Raw genomic sequence first — 21045 nt, forward strand, 5'->3', positions numbered from 1 at the left:
GTTCTTAAAGATTTGGCTTTTTTACTTTCCATCTTTGTTATCTGAAAAACAAGTGACTGCCGACTAGCTCTCTCAAAGTCAGCTACATCTATTCCATTACTTCAGTTATGCAAAGTGATTATGCTAACCTGGAGCACCTGGAGATTGGGGGGGTCTTCCAGGACCTTAGGCCTTCTAAGAATACTTCTCATTCTTCTGCCAGATACCCGTTGGTTTGGTGGTGTACCTCTTATTTCCTTGGGCAAGAAGACAGTGAAACAACCAGTCTATGTAAGTACCCTGGGTGGAGGGGCTTTGGCTGGATTCAGAGTCAGGTCATAGTATTCTGGTTTTATCTTAATCCTGTAACTCCATCATTCTTCTTTTCAGCTTGCATCAACTGCTTGCCTCTCAGTTTACTTAAGAGCTACATGTATTCTCTGTGTGTTCACTTGTTTGCTCATTTAAGAAAATACGTTGAGTGTACTAGGCACGCTGTACCTGTCACTGGGCATATAGAGGTATGAACTAGACACACATTGCTATTCCCAGGCTGGAAGGGTAGGCTAGCAAAGCAGTTGCCGTGCAATGTGGTAAGTGCTATGATAGGGAGAGGATTTATATAATTACAGCAGAGAGGGACACCTAATCCAGACTTGAGGGTCAGGCACAGCCTCCCAGAGGAAATGACATCTACGGTGAGGTCTTAAAGATGACTAGCTGCAAGTCATATGAGAGGGGGTTGGGCAAGAACATTTCATGCAGAGGGAACAGCGTGTACAGGGGCCCAGAGGAGAGAGCGTGTTGGGTTCCATATTATGTTGAATCAGGGTTTCTCATCTGGCACTATTGACAGTTTGGGCCAGATAATCGTTTGTCAGAGGGGCTGTTGTAGAATGGTTAGCAGCATTCCTACCCACCAGATGGCAGTAGCACTACCTCCCCAGTTGTGACAACTAAAAATGTCTCCAGGCATTTGCCAAGGTCCCCTGGGAGCCAAAATCGCCCCCAGTTGAAAACCATGGGATCTGAAACCATATAAAAGTATTATTTTGGAAAGGCAAAATGGTAGAATGTTGGCAGTTCCATGGGATTCAGCCTACTTGTTTGTGATAGCATGGTAACAGCGTTAGAGGAACGAGTGGTAAGGTGTGAGATTGCAAAGATGGTAGGCAAAGTCAAATCAGAGGGCCTCGACAGCCGCCTGAGCGTGAATGTGCTCTGACTAGAAAAAATATATAGGTGAACCTTCCAATGTGCAGATCATTTGAGCTTTTGAGGAGTGGGTTCTTTAAGGGGCTTTCTGGAAACAGACAATGCCATTTTATCTTTTTTTTTTTTTTGGTTGTGATTGTTGTGGCCTGTTTTCTGACCTCCCTCCCTTCTTTCCCCCCTCCCTCCCTCTCCCATCTCTCTGTTTCTCTCTTTCAAGGATTGCTTAAACATGTGTTACAATTTCTTATAGGTTGTAGATGTATCAAAAGGAATTGTTAATGCCATTAAGGATCCAGATGCCAGAGGGAAATCTTTTGCCTTTGTTGGGTAGGTGGCTAGAGTTTGACTTTAAACTACCTGTTAAAATGAGTGAATTGTAATGATTTACAGGAACAATAAGATCTAAACCTACCACTAACAGATGTATTTGTTGCATTTTTAGTGTCTTTGTTCAACTATTTTTATTCCAGAAATTTTATTCCCTTAGCCCTGAGGCCATTGTGTCTCAAAGAGCTGTCCAAAGGCTACCACTGTCAGGATCTCCTGAATGGTTCTGTTGCATCAGGATTTGAGTGAACCACGGAATCGGATTTAATAAGTGATTTTTCTGTCAACCAAAGTCTGAGCACCAACTGCCCTAGTATATTACATATACTTAGTCCAGTGATTACCAAGGATGGTTTTGTACTACTCCAGTGATGTTTTTAATAAAGGCTGTTACTATAAATTCAGAAACACAAACAGAACACTTTTAGGGAGTAAGTGCAGTTGCAAAATCAAATTGCTTTTGATAGAGTGTTGCAATGTCCCCCAAAGGTTGGAAATGGCCTGGTTTACGATACAGTTGTTAGTGTTGCACAAGACTGATCATTTATGGTATGCTGTCTTTGCACTTAGGACAGATAGGAAACAGTTAAACTGTATAACTTACCTGATTTTATTAAATTTTGTCACAGCTGGGTTTAGGACCTTTTTTCTGGCTTAACTAAGACTAAAAAATTAAGACTCAGTCCGCCAAACCAAAAAGTACCAAATCCACTTAATAATTGGCCCAGAACCCTGTCATTCAGTGAAGCAAGCTAATGACACCTGATGTTCCAAGAAAGGTGGAGATCTGATTCAACAATTAAGTGATAACTTTAATTCCTAGGAAATATTTGTTTCCAGAGAAAAGACACGTTTCTCTCTAAGCCAGGAGGCATAGTATACATTCCCAGGATTGTGAATTCATACATTGTTATGTTTCACTATTATTATAGATTTCATTTAGTAAAATTTTTGTCAGTGCAAATGATTGTATTGTATTTCTGAATCTAGTGGCTGCAGGCTAGGCCTCTCTTTGAGTTCCCTAGTTCAGTGCAATTAGTTACATACTCTAGGAGAATTAGTCACAAAGTGTGTTCAGCACAGAGCCCATACATCACTAGACTCAAGCCATCAGGCTCTAGTCAAGAGGTACTTAGACTAGGATTCTAGAGAAGAGAAGAACAGAAATGGCTTTACAGACTTTGCTTCCTACTCTGTAGAAATAGCTCTGTGATGAGTTAACCGGTTTCCTCTTTACCGCTCCCCAGCCCCCTCCAGTACGGTCATTGGCTGGGCTGCATTACGTCATAGTTGTTTGGCACACATGGAAACGCAGGCATTTTTTTGTGTGTGTGAAACTGGATACGTGTCTGCATTTCTCTTTTTGTCTCGTCAACGCAGAGGAAAACTTTGCTTATTTCTCAGACACTTTGAGGCTAATGTAAAGAGGCATAAGACCTTAAATTTTGCTCCTAGTTTTTTCATAGTTATTAATTTTATGATGTTGGTCCATTCTGTCATTCATTCATTAGGTACCTGTTGATAATACACATAAAACTGGGAGCACTAATTCACAAATTCAGTGAGGTCACAAGGTACAGGATCAGATATAAAACTCAGTTTCCATATATTTGCAAATAAACGATCTGAAAATAAAACTAAGAAAATAATTGTATTACAGTAACGTCAAAAGAATAAAGTATTTAGGTATAAATTTAACAAATATAAGACCAGTATCCAGAAAATTACAAAACATTGCTGAGGGAAATTAAAGAGGAGTTAAATGAATGGAAAGACATCTTATGTTCATGGACTGGAAGAGCCAATATTGTTAACATGGAAACTTTCCCCAAATTGATCTCTCTACTCAAGCCAGTCCTATCCAAATTCCAGCAGGGTTTTGTTTTTTTTTTTTTCCAGAAATTGACAAAGTAATTCTAAATTTATATGGAAATGCAAAGATCCACAATAGCCAAAACCATTTTGACAAAGAAGAATAAAGTTGGAGCACTTAGGTTTCCTAATTTCAGAACTTAACTCTCAAACCAGAGTTATCCAGACAGTGTGATGCTGGCATAAGAATATTCTATTCTAACTAAACTGAATCAATAGTCTAGATAGTCTAGAAATCAGCCTTTGTGTTTATGGATGGTTGATTTTTAACAGAACTGTCATGACACTTCAGTGGGGAAAGGATGGTCTTTTCAACAGGTGGTCCTGGGAAATCCACATGCCAAAGGATGAACATAGGCCCTTAATTTCACAAAATACATGAAAACATTAACTCAAAATATATCAGAGACCTAAATGTAAGAGTTAAAACTAAAAAACTTTTGGAAGAAAAATAATGTTCTAGACCTTGGGTTAGGCAGAGATTTTTTAGATGTGGTATCAAAAGCATACTTTGTGAAAGGAAAAATTGATGTTAGACTGCACCAAAATGGGAAACTTTTGTACTTCAGAAGGCACCATTAAGAAAATGATGAAAAGACAAATGGTGGGTGAGATCATCGGCTAAAAAGCAGGATGGGGTGGGTGAGAGAGGTCTGTGGAAAATTTGAGGACCGAGTTGAAGATAGGAGGTATTCTCTGGTAGAATGGACAAACACCTCTTAGGAGAGCATGGCAGGGTTGCAAAGCAGAACTGAGTCTTCCATTTGAAGTTAGTGATCAGAAACGTAGGTGAAGCCAGGTAGCCCAGCTGTTATTTTCTCTGCAACTCCATCTTGCTGGTGGTTCAGGCACAAAGAAGGCAGATACTCGCTTGAACCAGAGGAGGGACTTTGCTGCGCTAGTATATTGGAGAGGCGGCTGGGGGACAAGAGCAAGTACATTACGTGTAATTAGTTTACCCATGATACCAGTATTGCCTGTTGTTGTAAAGATTACAGATTGTTTTGTGGCATAGCATGCGTGCTGAGCAGTGATCCTTACACGTCCTTCTGGTACTCGAAGGAAGCTGTTTGAGGGCTTGGTCTGATGTTCCCCTAGCTGACATTTTCATGTTTTTTGTTTTTGTTTTTGTTTGCTAAAATGTCAGAATGTTGAGTTTCTCACTGAATTGTGTGAATTCAGCTCTCAGCTCTCACAGGCTTTTTGAGGCAAAGGGGACTAGGAAAATGGGTGAAGAGATACTAAAATATATTATAAACAATAATAATTATTAAAGCTAGGTTGTACCAGTACAAAACTATTCAGATTTGTGGAATAGAATAGAAGGTCCAGAAGCCATCTCAAATATATGTAAGAATATAGTATGTGATAGGGTGACATTTCAGAATATGGGGAAAGGGTAGATCAGTCAATAAACATTGTTACATCTTTTCCTTATATCAATATAAAAATACGTTATCCACAAAATTATGGATTAAAGAACCCCAAGAGCATTACAAAAAAATATGTGGAAATTTATGTCACTGGTGACAGTAGAGGGATTTTCTAACTATAAAGGCAAATCATAAATCAGAACTTTTGCTTAAGTGAAATGTTTAAACTTATGTATGCCACAAAACATTACAAAGCAAAATACAAACAGTAAAAAATATTTCCAACTATGTCATTAAAATATAAAGAATTCTTACAAATTATTCTTTATAGACGGGACTTTAGGAGGAAAGAGAAAAGAAAGAAGCGTAAGTAGCCAAACCTATAGAAAAAAATTTAATCTCTAGAGTGAAAGTTAACACAAATTAAAAGGTTGAGGTACTTTTCTTACCTCGCAGATCGGCAAAGTTTTGTTTGCCTATTTTTTATAACTAACCTCATTGTTGGTAAGGGGGCTAGTAGCATCTTAGGCGAATTAATATGACCTTTCTGGAAAGCAGTTTGGAAGTATCAGTAAAAGCCTTAAGATTTCCAAGCATATTTTGAGCCAGTTCCACCTCTAGAATATATTACAAATACATAATTCTGGATAAGTACAAATGTTTACTGCAGGAATGTTCATTAAGGCATTATCTTATAGAGAAAAAATATTTTTAATAGCTTACATATCCCTCAACCTGGGAATTTATCGAATAGTTACAACTACACGCATTGCAATATATGCAGTCATTAAACATACACTAGAATATTGAGAGACATAGAAAAGTGACCATGATAATGTTAAATGAAAAAGACATTACAGAATAGGATGCCTGTGCAATCTTACATTTATAAAAATAAAATCGTGTGTATGTAAGGGGATGAGAAGTAAGGATATATAAACATACTAACTTTGGGATTATGGTTGATTTTTCTTTGTACTAATCTGTATTTACTGCAGTGCCTATGTGTTTCCTCTTTCACTGAGAAAATGTTATTTTGTTAAATTTAGGAAGAAAGTTTGTAAGGAGCAAATAATTTGAAGAACTATGAATTTTCTTTTTGTAGGCCCAGTCGGTACCTCCTTTTTGACCTGGTGCAGTATGTCTTTGCTATGGCTCACAGACCTTTCCTCCCGTACCCTCTGCCACATTTTGCCTATCAGTAAGTAAAGTGCTTCTTTTTATGCCTTCTAAAATAGACCTAACTTGATACATTTGTTTGTAATGCTCTCTCACTTAGGGTTATAGGGAGTATGTTCATTACAGTGGAGTCTCTGAATCTCTAAGTAGGAGGTGCTCCTGATGTCTTGATCTTAGTCTAGGATGGAACCAGAGGTGTCTAAGAAAGGGAGTGTGGATTACTGTGGATGAGAAGTACAATGTATGTTGAGAGGTAAAATCTATAGTTCTTCAAATTCTCTCCATAGAAACCACTTAGTTAATTTGTAGAAGTGTCTTGCTTAGGAGGTTGTGTAAAGGAGCAATGAGATTTCCTTCTGTTTCATACCACTCACCCAGACGTCGAAAGGGGATCCTTCTTTATTAAACCAGTCTGATCATGTAGTTGGGGGAAGGGGAAGAAGCCAGGTTGATTTGGCCTTGTGGTCGCCTTATCTTCTTTCTTCTTGCCCTGCTTCTTGGTTCACTTCTTCCTTTTGCAGGTTTAGGATCTCAGAATTATGTCACTTAACAGTGGTCCGGTCAGGGAGACTTTCAAATCCAGTCTGCCAGAGATTGACTTTTCAAAAATTTTTTCCATTTTTATTTTATATATTTTTTTATTTTTAGAGAGAGAGAGAGAGCATGCGAGCAAGGGAGAGGGGCAGAGGGAGAGAGAAAGAAAGAATGTTAAGCAAGCTCCACACTCAATGCGGAGCCCAACACAGGTCTCGATCCCACGACCCTGGGATCATATCTGGGCCCAAATCAAGAGTCAGACGCTCAACCGACTGAGCCACCTATGCCAGAGATTGACTTATAAACCAACCATGCCAGAGATTGACTTATAAACCAACATGGCAGTTCACTCCTGCATTCATTCAGCAAATATTTATGAAATGCGTCCTATGTCTTAGGCAGTGCACTAGGAACTCAAGATACTATACTAAACCCTCAGAAAGCTTGTGACCAAACAGAGGTGTCAGAAAAGTAGAATGCAGTGTGATGATAATATTTATTGAGAGTGTTCTGTCTTTCAAGCTGCCTACTTCATTTTCATTTGATACTCAGTGACTGATATCAGTAGGGAAGAGCACATAATGTATGTGAAGGAGGAGGGTTGAGGATGTAGCTTAGAGAATACTGCCATTTGGAGGACCTGCAGGGTGAGGGGAATTTACCGAAAGGCCCAAAATGAGTAATCAGACATTTAAGTGAAACAAGTAGAGTGTTTGGAAGCCTAGAAACCAAATGGAAGGGGGTGTTTTAAAGAGGAAATGACTGTTTCAAGAAGGGGAGCCTGGCTGTTTCTTCACATCTGTATCTCCTGCACCCAGAACAGTACTTGACACACAGGAGGCGCTCTGTCAGTATTTGTCTGATGAAATGCAGAAAAGTCACATGAGGTAAAGGACTTACAAATGCCCACTGGGGTTGGTGGTGAGGTCACTTATGTCAGCGGCTTCGGCACAGGGCAGGGGTGTCAGCCAGATTGCCGGGTGCTGTCTCCTTGGCAATGCATGAAATTGAGAGTTACCTTCAGCTGGATTTGGCGTATGCACACGGAGTGGCCCACTGGGGACACAGAAATAGACAGCGGAAGTCGTCTGTCAGCGTAGAAGCAGAGCACAGACAGTCGAAGGTTTGTCCGAGAGTTTTAATTAAGCTGTGGTAGCCCAGTAAAGTGCCCTTTTCTGCCACTGGGACACGTGGTCTGGAATCTGAGGTTTTATATGTTCCTGGAGAAATTTTGGCCAATCTTCAGCTTCCTTTTTCATTTTTTTATGCACATTGGAATGATGTTAAGTTTTTAAAAAGCTCTGGAACCCCGTGTTCCGTGACCCACTGAAGGCCCACTGGATCAATCAGATAAAAGCAGAGCTGGTCTGGCTGTACTGACAGGTGATACTCCAAGCATGGACTCCCAGCCTGTGCCCCAGTTCTCTGTGGGGGCCCTGGGGAATTCCTGGGGGCCTCGACGCTAGCTGAAACCCACTGCCCTGAGTGTACTTGACAGGATCTCGGTGGCAGAGATAAGGAGAGCTCTATTTTGACTAAGAGTGGAGAGATGGCACTAATTGAGGCAGGCAGCTCTCCTGTCCTGGGTGGCTTCCTGGTTTGCACCCTACATCTTAGGCTTCTCCTTACTTTTGAATTATTTTGGTTCCTTTTGGGGGGGGCCCTGCTTTTAAGTATTACAGTTTACATCTAGCATAGTACTCAGCTTGCCCTGCATTCTTAACAGAAGCATATGTGGATGTTTGAGGTTTAAATTAGATTAGATAAGTTAAATGAGATTTGAACGTTGGATCGTTTTTGTTTTGTTCATAGTAATGGCTTTATTTTAGTTTTCATTTGTTCAGATTTGTTGTATCCTTCGTGAAGAGTATGAGTGCCACGAGTTACGGCAGTCAGGCTGGGGTAGTTTGAAAGGGAGGGGAACCTCACAGGTAGTGGTGCCAGGATGTTGGTTATTTTCTTTAAAAAACAAAACAAAACAAAAAACACAAAAAACAAAACACCCAAAAAATCAGTGAACTCCTGTCTCTACAGCAGCGTCTCTCCTTTTGCTTCTTGCAGGCTCGCTTGAGTATTGGCTATGGAGATACTTACCACATATGCCCTATTTATTCCTTTTTCCAGGTGGGTAGCACGACTCTTTGAAATGAGTCCGTTTGAGCCCTGGACAACGAGGGATAAAGTGGAGCGGGTGAGTGTGAGTGTGGTGAACATCTGCCTGGTGGGCAGGTGCCGGGCCGAGAGCTGCAGAGTTGGAGGAGTTAGAACCGATCGTTGTTTGCTTGCTGGCATGGGTTATTTTCATGCTCTTGTCTGTTATCCTGTCTGAGGCCAGCTCCGTGGCTTGGGCCTTGTACCTCACGCTGTCTTGGCCTGCTCCAGTGCGTGCGTCCTCCCCAAGCTTCTCTGGGATGTGATCTGATTTCCTTCTCTGCTGGAGCATACCCAACGGCACACAAACATGCCTTTAGTGCTCCATTTTTTTAAAGACAAAACCCTCCCCTCCCTCATGTCCCTTCTGGCTACCGTCCTGTTTGTCTGGGTCCCTTTTAGTCATAGCCCTTCAGGAGAGCTGTCTATTCCTGCTGTTAACCTCAGCAAGAGCCCACTCCATTCAAGCTTTTATTCCCGTTTCTCCCCCACAAACTGCTCTTTGCAAGATTACCTATGATCACCCCTTCTCTCCTTGAACCCCTGGCTGCCAATCTGTTTTCTGGCCATCTCCATGTTCCCTTGCTTTTCCTCCTCTCACTAGGCCATGCTTTTCGGTTTCTCTTCCTGACTTACCCTCTCTTCCCTGATCTGTACACGCTGGGGGACCCACGAGCTCTGCCCTCAGCCCTTTGTATTTTTGCTCATCCTCTGAGTAACCTTCAGCTCATCCCATGCTCCAGCTGCTGTCTGTAAGCTCGTGGCTGCATTTTTATCTCCAGCCTTGAATTGCGCCCCTACCCTACCCAGCTGCAGACTCTTCCATGTATTTGGGTATATTACAGTTTTCTGAAACTGAACGTGTCCACAAATAGAAGTGCAAACCTGCTTCTCTCCTGGCTTCCCTCATCTTAATTAACGAGGTCACTCTTCTCTCTGTTACTCAAGCCAGAAACCTAGGCATTCTCCCCTGATTTATTCCTTTCTTTTTCTGGATCTAAACCAGTATTGTCTAATATAACTCTCTGCAGTGATGGAAATGGTTTAGAATCTACAATGTTCAAAACATAACCCCTAGGAAACCAATTTGTCAATAAATTTCATATATATAAAAAAAAAAACAAAAACATAACCCCTAGCAGCATGTGACTATTGAACATTTGAAATATGGCTAATGCAGCTGCAGAAAGAAGATTTGAAATTTATTTACTTTAATTAATTTAAGTATAAATGAGAATTACCACATTTGGCCAGTGGCTACTATACTGGGCAGCACAGCTGTAGACCATCAGCAAGTATTATTCAGGCAGCCCTCAGAATACATGCCAGATGTTACTACTCCTGCCTCTCCCTGCCTTTTATTTTTCTTCAACTTTTTATGCTGAAAATGTGTGTAATAGTAGTGAACATTTTCATCTTCCAGAAAGGTAAGAAAGGTCTCCACTCTGCCCACTGTAATCCAACTCGGTTGGTTATTTCTTTCTCATTCTCTTTTTTATTTTTTTAAATATTTTTTTAAGGTTTATGTATTTATTTTGAGAGAGAGAGAGAGAGAGAGAGAGAGAGAGAGAGAGAGAGACTCCCAAACAAGCTCTGAGAGAGAGAGACAGAGACAGAGAATCCCAAGCAGGCTCCACACTTTCAGCACAGAGCCCAGCCCAATGCAGGCCTTGAACTCACGAACCATGAGATCATGTCCTGAGCTGAAACAAAGAGTTGGATGTTTAACTGACCAAGCCACCCAGGTGCCCATCTTTTCTCAGTCTCTTGACCAGTGTCTGGCTGCCTCTCTTGTCCCTCTACATTGAGTTGGACTCCAGAGCTCTGGCTCTTCCTGTCTTGCTGTCTCCCATGCTAGTCTTCCTCACTGTGTGTAGAAGTGTTTCTAGGGAGGACATGAAATAAAATGAAAATACGATACTGTCTCTACTTTTGAAGGCCTGTTGACCGTTTTTCAACCAGAACAGTCAAATTATCCTCTGAATGTTACCTAAAACTTAAAATGCAGACAAGATGAGAAAACAGTCTTCAGGAAACAGATGTGAATGGGCAGGCATTATCCTCCCCTCTGACACGCTGTGTCTGGAAAGAAGATCTATCCCGTCTACGTTCATGACAGATGGGACTGGAGGACTGACTGTCAGAGCACTTCAGTGTATCTTATGCTAATGTGCCTCTTACACTGATAATGGAGCCGGTGTTGATACAGTAGGCTGAATGGGCTTTGGATTTGGTTTGGAGGCTGTCTCACAGCACTCTAGTAAAAGGATTGCAGACTTTGTCAGGTGGGTGAAGGGGCATGCTGCTCTATATGCAGATTGATTGTCTTCATACGCTTTTGGATGGTCTAGGATCATGGAAGTCTTCCAACTCCTTCTCCTTCTCTACAAACAAGATGGGTTTGGTGTTTTATATCTGTGGTGAGCATCAGTCTACCAGACTAAGTATAGCAGGAGCACAAAGGTTAATGGATTATCCCTTAATGAGCAAGGAACAAATGCTAATTATCTCCCGAATTCAGGAGTGAAAACAGAAGCAGAAAGGAGAATTGGGGAATGGGCTAGTTCTGCATTTGCCCCTATTTTATTTTTCTTCCTGAACCTCCTGTAAAGCTACCCTGACAATGGTGACTGGCGCATCTCCATTGCAGACTGATTTCTGTTTCAGTCTGTAGAATGGCTCATCTAGAGCCAGTGTTCTGCGCTCATGGGTTGTGCTGGGGACCTTTGTGCTGCTGTATGGTGACCTTGCCTTTTTTCCCCACTTACAGTCTTTCTCTGTGGTCTGCTTTTAGTGAGGTCCAGGAACCAAAAACAGCCACGTATCCTTTGAAAACAAGTCTCGGTAATGGGACTCAGGCCAGCTTGAGTGTTGAAGTGTTGGTGGGATAGCACTTCATGTTTGGGTCAGTTTTCAGTGTTCTCTGTGGTTCTGTCTGTCCAAAGCTTCACGTCACAGACATGGTATTGCCACACCTGCCCGGCTTGGAGGACCTCGGAATTCAGGCAACACCCCTGGAACTCAAGGCCATTGAGGTGCTGCGGCGCCATCGTACATACCGTTGGCTGTCGTCTGAAATTGAAGACGTGAAGCCGGCCAAGACTGTCACCTTCTAGCGGCCCCCGAGCTGCTCTGGGGTTTTGGTGCTGGTTGGGTCACCTGGCAAGCGACCGGCCCACTTTCTTCGGAGAATCCTGTACATAGTGAATGTGATGCCTCTATTAAACCATCTGAGGTTAAATTCTGCTGCAGCCCTTTCTCTCTTGGCTTATAAAATGAAAAATTCAGTCATTTAGAATTTGAACACAGTTTCTTTAAATATATGTATTTAATGACATATGTTACTTATTCTCTGAAATATGGAAGGATTTGAGTTTCTCTATGTCAGGCTATTTCTGGCATATGTTTTGGAAGATGAGGACCCCTTTTTAATGTTAAGGTAGTGTAATCACCCCAAGTGATATGTGATTGTCTTTTTAACATCCATTAGTTGAGAAAATATCTAGTGCCCCATAACTAATCCGAACTTATTCCACAAGGTATTTAAAAAAATGTATCTTAATGACATCCACATGCACTTAAAAATAGTTGGTACATGTAAAAACATTGTCTGTAGATATGGATTTTCAAACTGCTTGCGGTAATTCCATAGTCCTCTGCTTGGATCTGAACTCCCCGAGGCCTCTGTCCTGCTGCTGTTTGGACGACATCTAGGTGATTTCAGATAATGGTTGTGGGTGGATTTTCTCCCATGCAGAGGAAGTGCCATGGTCTCTCTTTAGTAATGCCAATGCTTAAGGATTAGAACTTTTTACATAAGTTATTAATATCGCAACCAAATCCAGATGAACAGTTGGTACAGTGTGAGCAAATCCCTCCGTGCAGTAGGATTAAGAACTCCCTGTAATTTGTGGTGAAGCCAAGGTGACCAACTGCATCCCTCTGCAGTGTGACCCCTTGGTCTGTAGGAGGGGAATGTCCGTGAAAACCCTGTCCAGTTCTGGCAACGCCCATCTCATCCTCACAGAGTAAGGTACGTGAGAATTGAAGGTGAGTTCTCTACCTGCCCTCTGTGTGCTCCAGAATCTTTGGTCCCCAGATGGACAGAGGTCGGCTCTTCAGGTGTGGTCATGGACCAACGGCATCAGTATCACCTGGGAGCTTGTTGGAAGTCTAGAACGCCAGGCCCTACCTCGGTCCTGCTGGATCAGGAGCTGCATTTTAGAAAGGTCCCTGGAAGATCTGTGTGCACATTAGTGGAAAGCACTGCACCGAGTGGTGCTGTTCCCGTTACTCAGGTGGCTGAGTCCTACCCAGACCGAAATCAGAATCTCTAGAGAAAATGCCCAGCAATTTTATTAAACATGCCAGTTTATTCTCCTGCGTGGTAACGTGTGAGAGTCGTGTTCTAGGGAAAGGAGCCTAATTCCAAGCTTCACTTTTTGTCTTCAGCTAAGATAACTTGTTATTTCGGATGATACCCTGGTTGGTCACAAGCCAGTCGGTAGGCACACAGATGGGTGGGTGTGATCTGAAAAGAAATCATAATTCTATAATGTACAGTGTCTTTTCTTACAGAACCTGCATGTTTCAGCAGTGCTGTTTCTCATCTCTTTGGAATCATAAGTCATGGTGCCACATACTTGCTTTCTCTAAAGCCGTAATTCTTTTTTTTATTTTTTATTTTTTATTTATTTATTTATTTTTTTAAATTTTTTTTTTTTTTCAACGTTTATTTATTTTTGGGACAGAGAGAGACAGAGCATGAACGGGGGAGGGGCAGAGAGAGAGGGAGACACAGAATCGGAAACAGGCTCCAGGCTCTGAGCCATCAGCCCAGAGCCTGACGCGGGGCTCGAACTCCCGGACCGCGAGATCGTGACCTGGCTGAAGTCGGACGCTTAACCGACTGCGCCACCCAGGCGCCCCTCTAAAGCCGTAATTCAACCCTTTTCTTTCCTGTCATAACCAGTGCCTTCTTTTTTATTTTCTAATGCATCCTTTATTATCCTCATATGAAAGTCATAACTGCTCTCACCTAACATGTGACCAAAATATAATAACAGACAAGAAATGAAAGTAGGACATAATACAGTAGCACGTACTCCAATATACTGACGTGTGCACAGCCATACTGAAGGCATTGTGAAGTCGTCAGCTGCTTGCATCCGCTGGGCAGTCACAATGGCACAAATGTAAACTGGCCTTATACGAAGGGCAGGAGTTGTACTGCCACCAAAATACCGTGAGCGCTGTCACTGTTTGTGATATCAGCTTCTGTATTTAGTGAACACCTTGTGAAGTTCAGAGCACAATATAATCCCTTCCTAGGTTTATATGGTAACTGCATTCTTAGAAAATGCAGCATATATTAAACCCATCTGGGAAGTTCCTTAGATCTGTAAAACAGAGTTGGACTCTAAGTTCAGATGATTACAAATGGGTTTTGGGAAGTCATATGAGATATGTTTCAGTTCTTCACTTGCGTGTTCTGACTCACTGTGGTAAGCCTGCCTCTCCTGGTTTGTGCCCCCTAAATGCTCATGGTGCCCCTCAGTCATTGTGATAACCAGATATACCCACAGCTTTCCCCAGATGCCTCTAGGGGGATTTACCACTATTGCTGTGATCTCTGCCGTGGAAATAGTTGAAAAATATGTTGCATTCTTGTCTCGGGGGTCAAGGGATGGATTTAGGCAAGATGATGGTTTAATTTAAAAGTCTAAAACCCCATTTGAGCAGAAGTATACTATTTCCCTCACTTTCCTGCCAGTCGCGCAACACAAGCACCTAACATTGTTTGTTGGCTTTTCTGTCAGGTAGGCCCAGGGCATACCATGGTTCACGCTTCTCACTTGACTTCTTTCTTCCCCTGCAGTACACTCCTGAGAAGAGCGTACATTTGAAGTTCAGAATGCAAAAAGCTCCCATAGCACCTCTGGTGCTGATTCTAGTTAGGTCAATTAAAAGAATAGACTCATTAGTCATAGTTGGCCACAAATTAGAACAATAACCAAACTTCTGTGGGTGATTTTGCTGGGTTTCACTTCCGGGCCAGCCAACCCCCCTGATACTGTTCCTTTGTTTGGGCTGCCCTCCTTTGCTTGTCCTCTTGTACTTCTTCCTGAGACCAGTGCCAAAGTTTCTCTTTAATCTTCCTTGACTCCTAGGAATCTTGTTTGCTTAATCTGGGTTGCCTGGCATTGCTCCTCAGCTCCAAATCAAAATGCCAACTGCCCGTGAAGGAAATGTCCAGTGGGCCTCCATTAAATAAATCACGACCAGGCAGCAAGCACTTTTTCTGATCCTGCTGCATGCATGAAGTCAAACTGCTTTCTTTTTCTCCATTGCTTATCTCCTCCTCTCCAGGCTCTATGGTTTTCTGTCTCTTAGGGAAGATAGCCTTTTTACTCTTCTCATATTGTTCCCAGGAAGGTCCACTTGGATCCTGGTGACTTGTTCCCACAGGACAGTTTATGTCCACGTCTAGCACATGCATATTGTGTCCTCAGCTGAAATAATACTGTCCTAAGTCCCACCATTAAAGATTTTCACCCATTCAACTAGTGACAAAAGGTAAGGGAACATGCAGCCCCTGCAGTCAGTCTGGATTCAGCCTGGGCTTCAACTCTCCCCAGCTGTGTGAACTGGGAGCGTTCAGCCCTTTCTGGGTTGTCATTGTTCCCTCGCTCAACTGTGTAAATAGGTTGTGGTGAAGATTCCTTGAGAGCGTATAGATAAATCGCATATTACAGTCATGGCAGAAAGCAGATGATAGGCTTGTTGGATAACTTAGCCTTCTGGGTACTCTTGTGCTAGATGATGGGAATATAAGTAAGGATGCTTTCCACTCAATGAATTCATAGTTTAGTAGCAGGAAACAGACATAGAAGTAGTAATTATTGTGCCTCAATATTGATTTTTAGGTTTCTAGGAGGGCAGTTTATCAGTATAGAAATTTTCAAATTATAATTTATTGAAATAACCATAATTTAAATTTTTTTATATTCAACCCACAGTTCTAATTTTAAATTTATTGAATTTCACAATTTATTTTAAGGGGTTCTTACAATTTAGTTACTTAAATTTCCGTGGATAGTTAAATTCATTTAAAAAAATAATTTAAGGGGTACCTGGGTGGCTTAGTCAGTTAAGCATTTGACTCTTGATTTCAGTTTAGGTTTTGATTCACGGTTCATGAGATTGAGCCCCATGTCAGCCTCTGTGCTGACAGCATGGAACCTGCTTGGGATTCTCTCTATGCCCCTCCCCATTCACTCTGTCTCTCTCAAAATAAATTAATTTTAAAAAATTAAATAAAAATACTTTAGTAATTTAATAAATTATTTTTTCTGTTAAGTTTTATAACTTAAGTTTTGCAATATACAAAACCTTTCCATGTACTTGAACAAATCTAGTAAAGCTAATAATTATATAACTAATATTAAAGTCTGGTAATCATGATACTATTTATAAACTTTGCAAAATTCTCGTACCTTTCAACTTGAAAACCAAACTCTAAATTAATAAAATATGCATTTGAAACTGGAATCATAAGATGAATCTTAGACTCTAAAATGCTAAATCCTTAAATATTATAAATACTTTCCATACCAAATATGCCCAGGCTATTCCCAAATTAGACCTAGAATATTAATCAAGGTTTGAATTACCTCATTCTGTATATTTAATTTTAAGTCTTTTACAGGTGGAAGACTTTTAGCAACTAAGGAGGCAATTATACCATCCCAAGCTTTTTGGAATTCCTTTCTCAGTGCATGGAGATTGCAGGTGACTAGGGATGGTGCCCTGGGCATAAAATCTGGGCCACTCATATCCAGGTTGGTTCTTTTCATGGTAAAGAAGGATGAGCTGAGTGTTAATTTATAGGAGCTTTATGTTGTTGTTGTTGTTGTTGTTTTTGTTGTTGAGACTTCAAATCATGCTCTCACAGGGGTGCACTTAGAGCCCATGTTCTCTGGATTCAGGTTGCACATGACTTGATTGTCACAGCTGATTTCAGCCCACAAACTATAAACCCATCCTATTTGTCATTACATTGTCATTTATAATTTACCTACACTTACCATTACACCTCTGTAATGCAACAAATGTATTTATCTTCTGATCCTACTGTAAATTCCTTTCATCATGTTCTTCATGACCTTCCTGTACATCTCCCTCAGGTTTGCTTTGCTCTAAGGTCACCTCATATACTTTATCCTAATGACAAATATGAATTCTATAATGGAAGCATATATGGAGATCTATGTGACAAGCTCTGGGAGTATGAATAAAATGCTGTTTCTGAAAGGGTTGGGAAAATTCCACAGAAAATGGATTTTAAAGCTGCTTTGATAACCAGGAGGACCATGTGAGTGTGCGTGAATTTGTTGTATGTGTGTTTGGGTGAAGAGGAAGCAATCTCTTGGCATAAAGAGAACAGCATGAGCAAATGCACTGGGGCATAGAGAGTAGGTGGTTATCAGTGGGAGGCAGAGTCCATGTGTTGGGAGGGGAAGGGAATGGGGAGTATAACCTTTACCTTGGAGGTTTAGCAGGTTAGCTCTATACAGACTTGGGTTCAAATATGAACTCCAACACTTCTCAACTGGAAATTTGGACAAATTACCTAATCTCTCTTTCTCAACCTCAATTTCCTGGTCTATAAAAGGGAGATGATGGTGGTAATACCTACAAATATCTACATCATAGGATGGTAGTGAGGAATTAAGTGAGATAATACATGTAAAATGTTGAACGTGGCCCATAGTAAGCACTAAGTAAAAATTAGCTGTGGTCATTTAAGTAGGAAATACCATGGCTGTCTTAGTCCATGCATTTGTTTCCTGACTTCATAAGTAATGGCTCCCTTTCCTGAGGGAAGGAGTAATCCCTGTTTTCCAAATACTGGAAACAGGGGCTTAGAGAAGTCCACATTAATGAATTGCCACATTAGTAAGTAGCTGAGCTGGTTTTCTGATCAGCGTCTCTCTGGCTACACAACTGGAGACTTGTTCCAGGAAAGGTTTAAGGATGCTCAAGAGAAATGAACATAGACCGATTTACGTTCTAGAAGGCTATGGAGTGAGTGGGAGATGTAAAGAATGGAAGGCGTATTTGAAGAAGCCTCTCTCGTGAAGCAAAGACCTGAGAGAGAATGAGCAAGAGCAAGACTGAAGTTTGAAAGGTGTCAAATAGCAAATTCAGACCTTGGGGGAGATTTTATTTGAAAAGATTTTTGCAAGGAAGGGAAAGAGACTATTATAATCAGAGAGAGACCAAAACTAAGTCTGAGCTCAGCTCTGCTGAAGCAGAATGGGGGAGGGTTCTTAAGAGCTGGGGTGAGCTGGAGGACAAGTCCTGGGGGTCATTAGGCCATCTGGATTCTGTGAGGCCTGGGATGAAAGGTCATGGGTCATCTGTGTTTGTCTATTGGCTTTATCCAAAGGAAAAATAAAGTGTTCATAACTGTATGAGAGGAGGTGATGCTACAGATTGGAGCAAGGTGCCCAATTTAAGGCTCCTACTCCCCTACAGAGACTGGCACCTAGGGCTGCTGTCTCCTTGATGATTGCATTTCAAAGGGATGGCTGTCAGGTCCTTGAGGAAGACACTCCTGGCTTATAAAATTGACAAAAGCCTTTTTTAAATATTAGGTACATCTCAAAGGAAAATGAAAGACTTCACAAGGTTTCTAAAGAAAATGCTCTATGGGAGGTCAGGGGCCTAGAGTCAGGAAAAATCTTGTCCAAAGTTTAGTCATGCTGAGAGAGTGGTAAGAACCTCTTGATCAGGAGGTACACAGATGTAAGTCCCTCACGTGCTGGGGTGACACCCCAGAATCTGTGGTGCCTGGTCCTGGGGGAAGTGGAAGGGATGGAAGTCCGAGCACAGGTGGGGGATTAGCCTCAAACACCAGGATAGTGTGTGCTAACCATAATAGTAGTACAGAAGTGTACATTCAATAAAACCTATTCCCAAAGTATCCAAAGTGCAATGTCAATTTTTGTCTCTCCACTTTTTAAGAAAATCTCGACACTAGAATGTAAACACATGAGGCTGGGACTTTTTATTTGTCGTGTTCCCTGCAATGTGCCAAACACCTAAAACAGTGCTAGAAATCTAGTCGACACTCAGTAAATACTTAATGGAGTAGAGGGCTTCTCACTTTATTCTTGGGTGAAAACTCCATCTAACTGCAACTTGTTTTCTGGTCTTGTTCACATAATTTTTTTAAGTTTATTTACTTATTCTGAGAGAGACAGAAAAAAGCATGAGTGGAGAAGAGGGAGAGAGGGAGAATCCCAAGGAGGCTCCATGCTGCCAGTATAGAGCCCGACACGGGGCTCGAACTCAGGAAACTGCGAGATCATGATCTGAGTGGAAACCAAGAGTCAGACAACCAACTGAGCCATCCAGGCGCCCCCACATAACAGCAATTTTAATTTTGTAATAAAATCTCAGGCTTAATTTCATCATGAGGATGCCCAGTCTCAGTAATTAAAATCCTAGCTTCATAACCTAAATCTTTTCTCTGTCCCTCCGCTGGGGTCCAGGAAGATGGTGTGGTTGGCCTTCACTCATCATCATCCTCACTTAATCAACAGATTTTCTTTCTCCCAGGACTGGGCCAAGGGTGAGGGAGTCGCGGGAGCCGGTGGGAGGGTGGGGGGAAGGCACAGTCTTATGGGGCAAAGGTCTTCGCTGGCAGATAGATGTCTGGGCCTTCTTGGCAGCAGATGTTTGAAGCTGAATGTCATGGGGTGCTTTCAGGAAAGTGATGATGGTTTGCAATGGTAATTGAAGCTATGAAAGCAGATGCAGTGGAAGATAAAGTATCACATAATTCAGCCACCTGTTAACACAAATTGAAATAGCTACACCTCACTGATAAGGACCCGAATGGCCGAGTAAGGATGAATAATTTATGGAGTTGATACGTGTGTGTGGAGAAGGGTGTCAGTACTAAGAAATGTGAATTAGGGAGTTGTAAGGGAAGGTAGAGATATCAGGTCTAATCTGCACACATTGTAACTGAAGAAGAATGAAAACAAGAGAAATGACGGCTCTGTAGGATCTGGGTAAACAAACACTTCTGGGGTCAGGCAGTCCATAAATATGACAACTGGAAATGGAAGTGTAAGGGAAAATGTGTACTTCCATAGAAAACTGCACTGTCTGGAGTCTAGGCTGTAGAGAGCTCACCCTGCCTGGCTATCTGCTTCAGATTCTATGGTGGCTGTTTCACAACTCTGTAAGCTGGAGGTAAGTGATAACAATGCAAAGTTAATCTTTGCTTGTAGACACATGAATTCTGTCCAGCAGAGATTCAGCGGACCTTCTTCCCTAATTGTGCCTCCAGCAGCACCTTTATTTCAGTATTCCTGATCTTTGGATGCTCCTTTGAACTGGTGGTAATACCTCACCACTTGACTCATTAATGAATGAGATACAGTCTTTAACATGTATTAACTTTTAATCTGTATGAAAGTTGCAACTGTTACCTTTGTTTCAAAATTATCCTTAAACTAAAGGGACTGTACTGATTGGGGCAGTCCCCATTTGCTTTCTCCAGATGACTATTTCCAAACGAGGATGTTGGTCAATGTTACTAGCTCTCCATGGTTTTTCAAGGGAAGCTGAAAATCTAAATTTTGTGCACGTGCAAAACCTCTTTATGTTTAAATATGGATGACTGAATTTTTTAAAGAGCGAACAAAAATCCATATGTGCCTCAAAATCTCAGTGGCCCAATCCAGCCCACAGGCTGCCTTGTTGGGTCAGGAAAGCAGGAGAAACCTGGATCCAAGGAGTACCATATGCTGGCCTGAAGTAGACCCAGGGCTCCCCCTCACCATCAACCTGTGAAGCAGGTAGCACTCCATGTTACAGGACAGCTGGGAGGAAGCCAGGGGTCTGAGAGCACTTTTCTGCCTGGCACTGTTTTCCCTGCAACCAGGAACAGCAGGTGTTGGAGAAGGAAAGGAAAGCTGATCATGCTTTATAATTTTGCTGGGACCAGCACAAGCCTGAGCTGTGAGATCATCAGGCTCACAAGAAATGTCAGTAGGGAGATCCTTTAACAGAGTGGCCTGGGTGGGTTTTCAAAGAAGCTTTCATAACCCACCACCTTCTCCAAGTGATTTCTTTCAGTGCCAACTAAAGAAGTATTCTTAGGTTCTTTAAACCTAATACCTAGATTGTTTTGAATTACAGAAAACTGGCAGGATCATAGGATGGATAAAAAGCAAAGCTTCTGCACTTTTGAGTTTCCTTAATAAGTGTCATGACCAGAGTGCGTAAAGCACTCATTCATTCATCTCAAAAATTACTGACCTACCAAACGTGACCAGCACCATACTAGAGTCTACTTGGCATATCACACACGTGTAAGACTGTCTATGCCCCT

The 21045-nt window shown here is 41.7% G+C and overlaps 1 protein-coding gene across 1 annotated transcript in view; it reads left to right on the forward strand.

The window, feature by feature from the left end:
- NDUFA9 (NADH:ubiquinone oxidoreductase subunit A9) overlaps positions 1-11879 on the forward strand; it is a 37584-nt gene extending 25705 nt beyond the window's left edge. The window contains exons 7-11 of the mRNA XM_047066759.1: positions 203-270; positions 1445-1521; positions 5872-5967; positions 8607-8673; positions 11579-11879. Coding sequence (XP_046922715.1) covers positions 203-270; positions 1445-1521; positions 5872-5967; positions 8607-8673; positions 11579-11749 — 479 coding nt within the window. The 3' untranslated portion in view covers positions 11750-11879. The remainder of the gene's footprint in view (positions 1-202; positions 271-1444; positions 1522-5871; positions 5968-8606; positions 8674-11578) is intronic.
- Positions 11880-21045: the final 9166 nt, after the last annotated feature.

Source organism: Lynx rufus, unplaced genomic scaffold (genome assembly GCF_022079265.1).
Source record: "Lynx rufus isolate CCGP_SWC_20201006 ecotype Redwood Valley unplaced genomic scaffold, mLynRuf1.p SCAF_7, whole genome shotgun sequence".
NCBI lineage: Eukaryota > Metazoa > Chordata > Mammalia > Carnivora > Felidae > Lynx > Lynx rufus.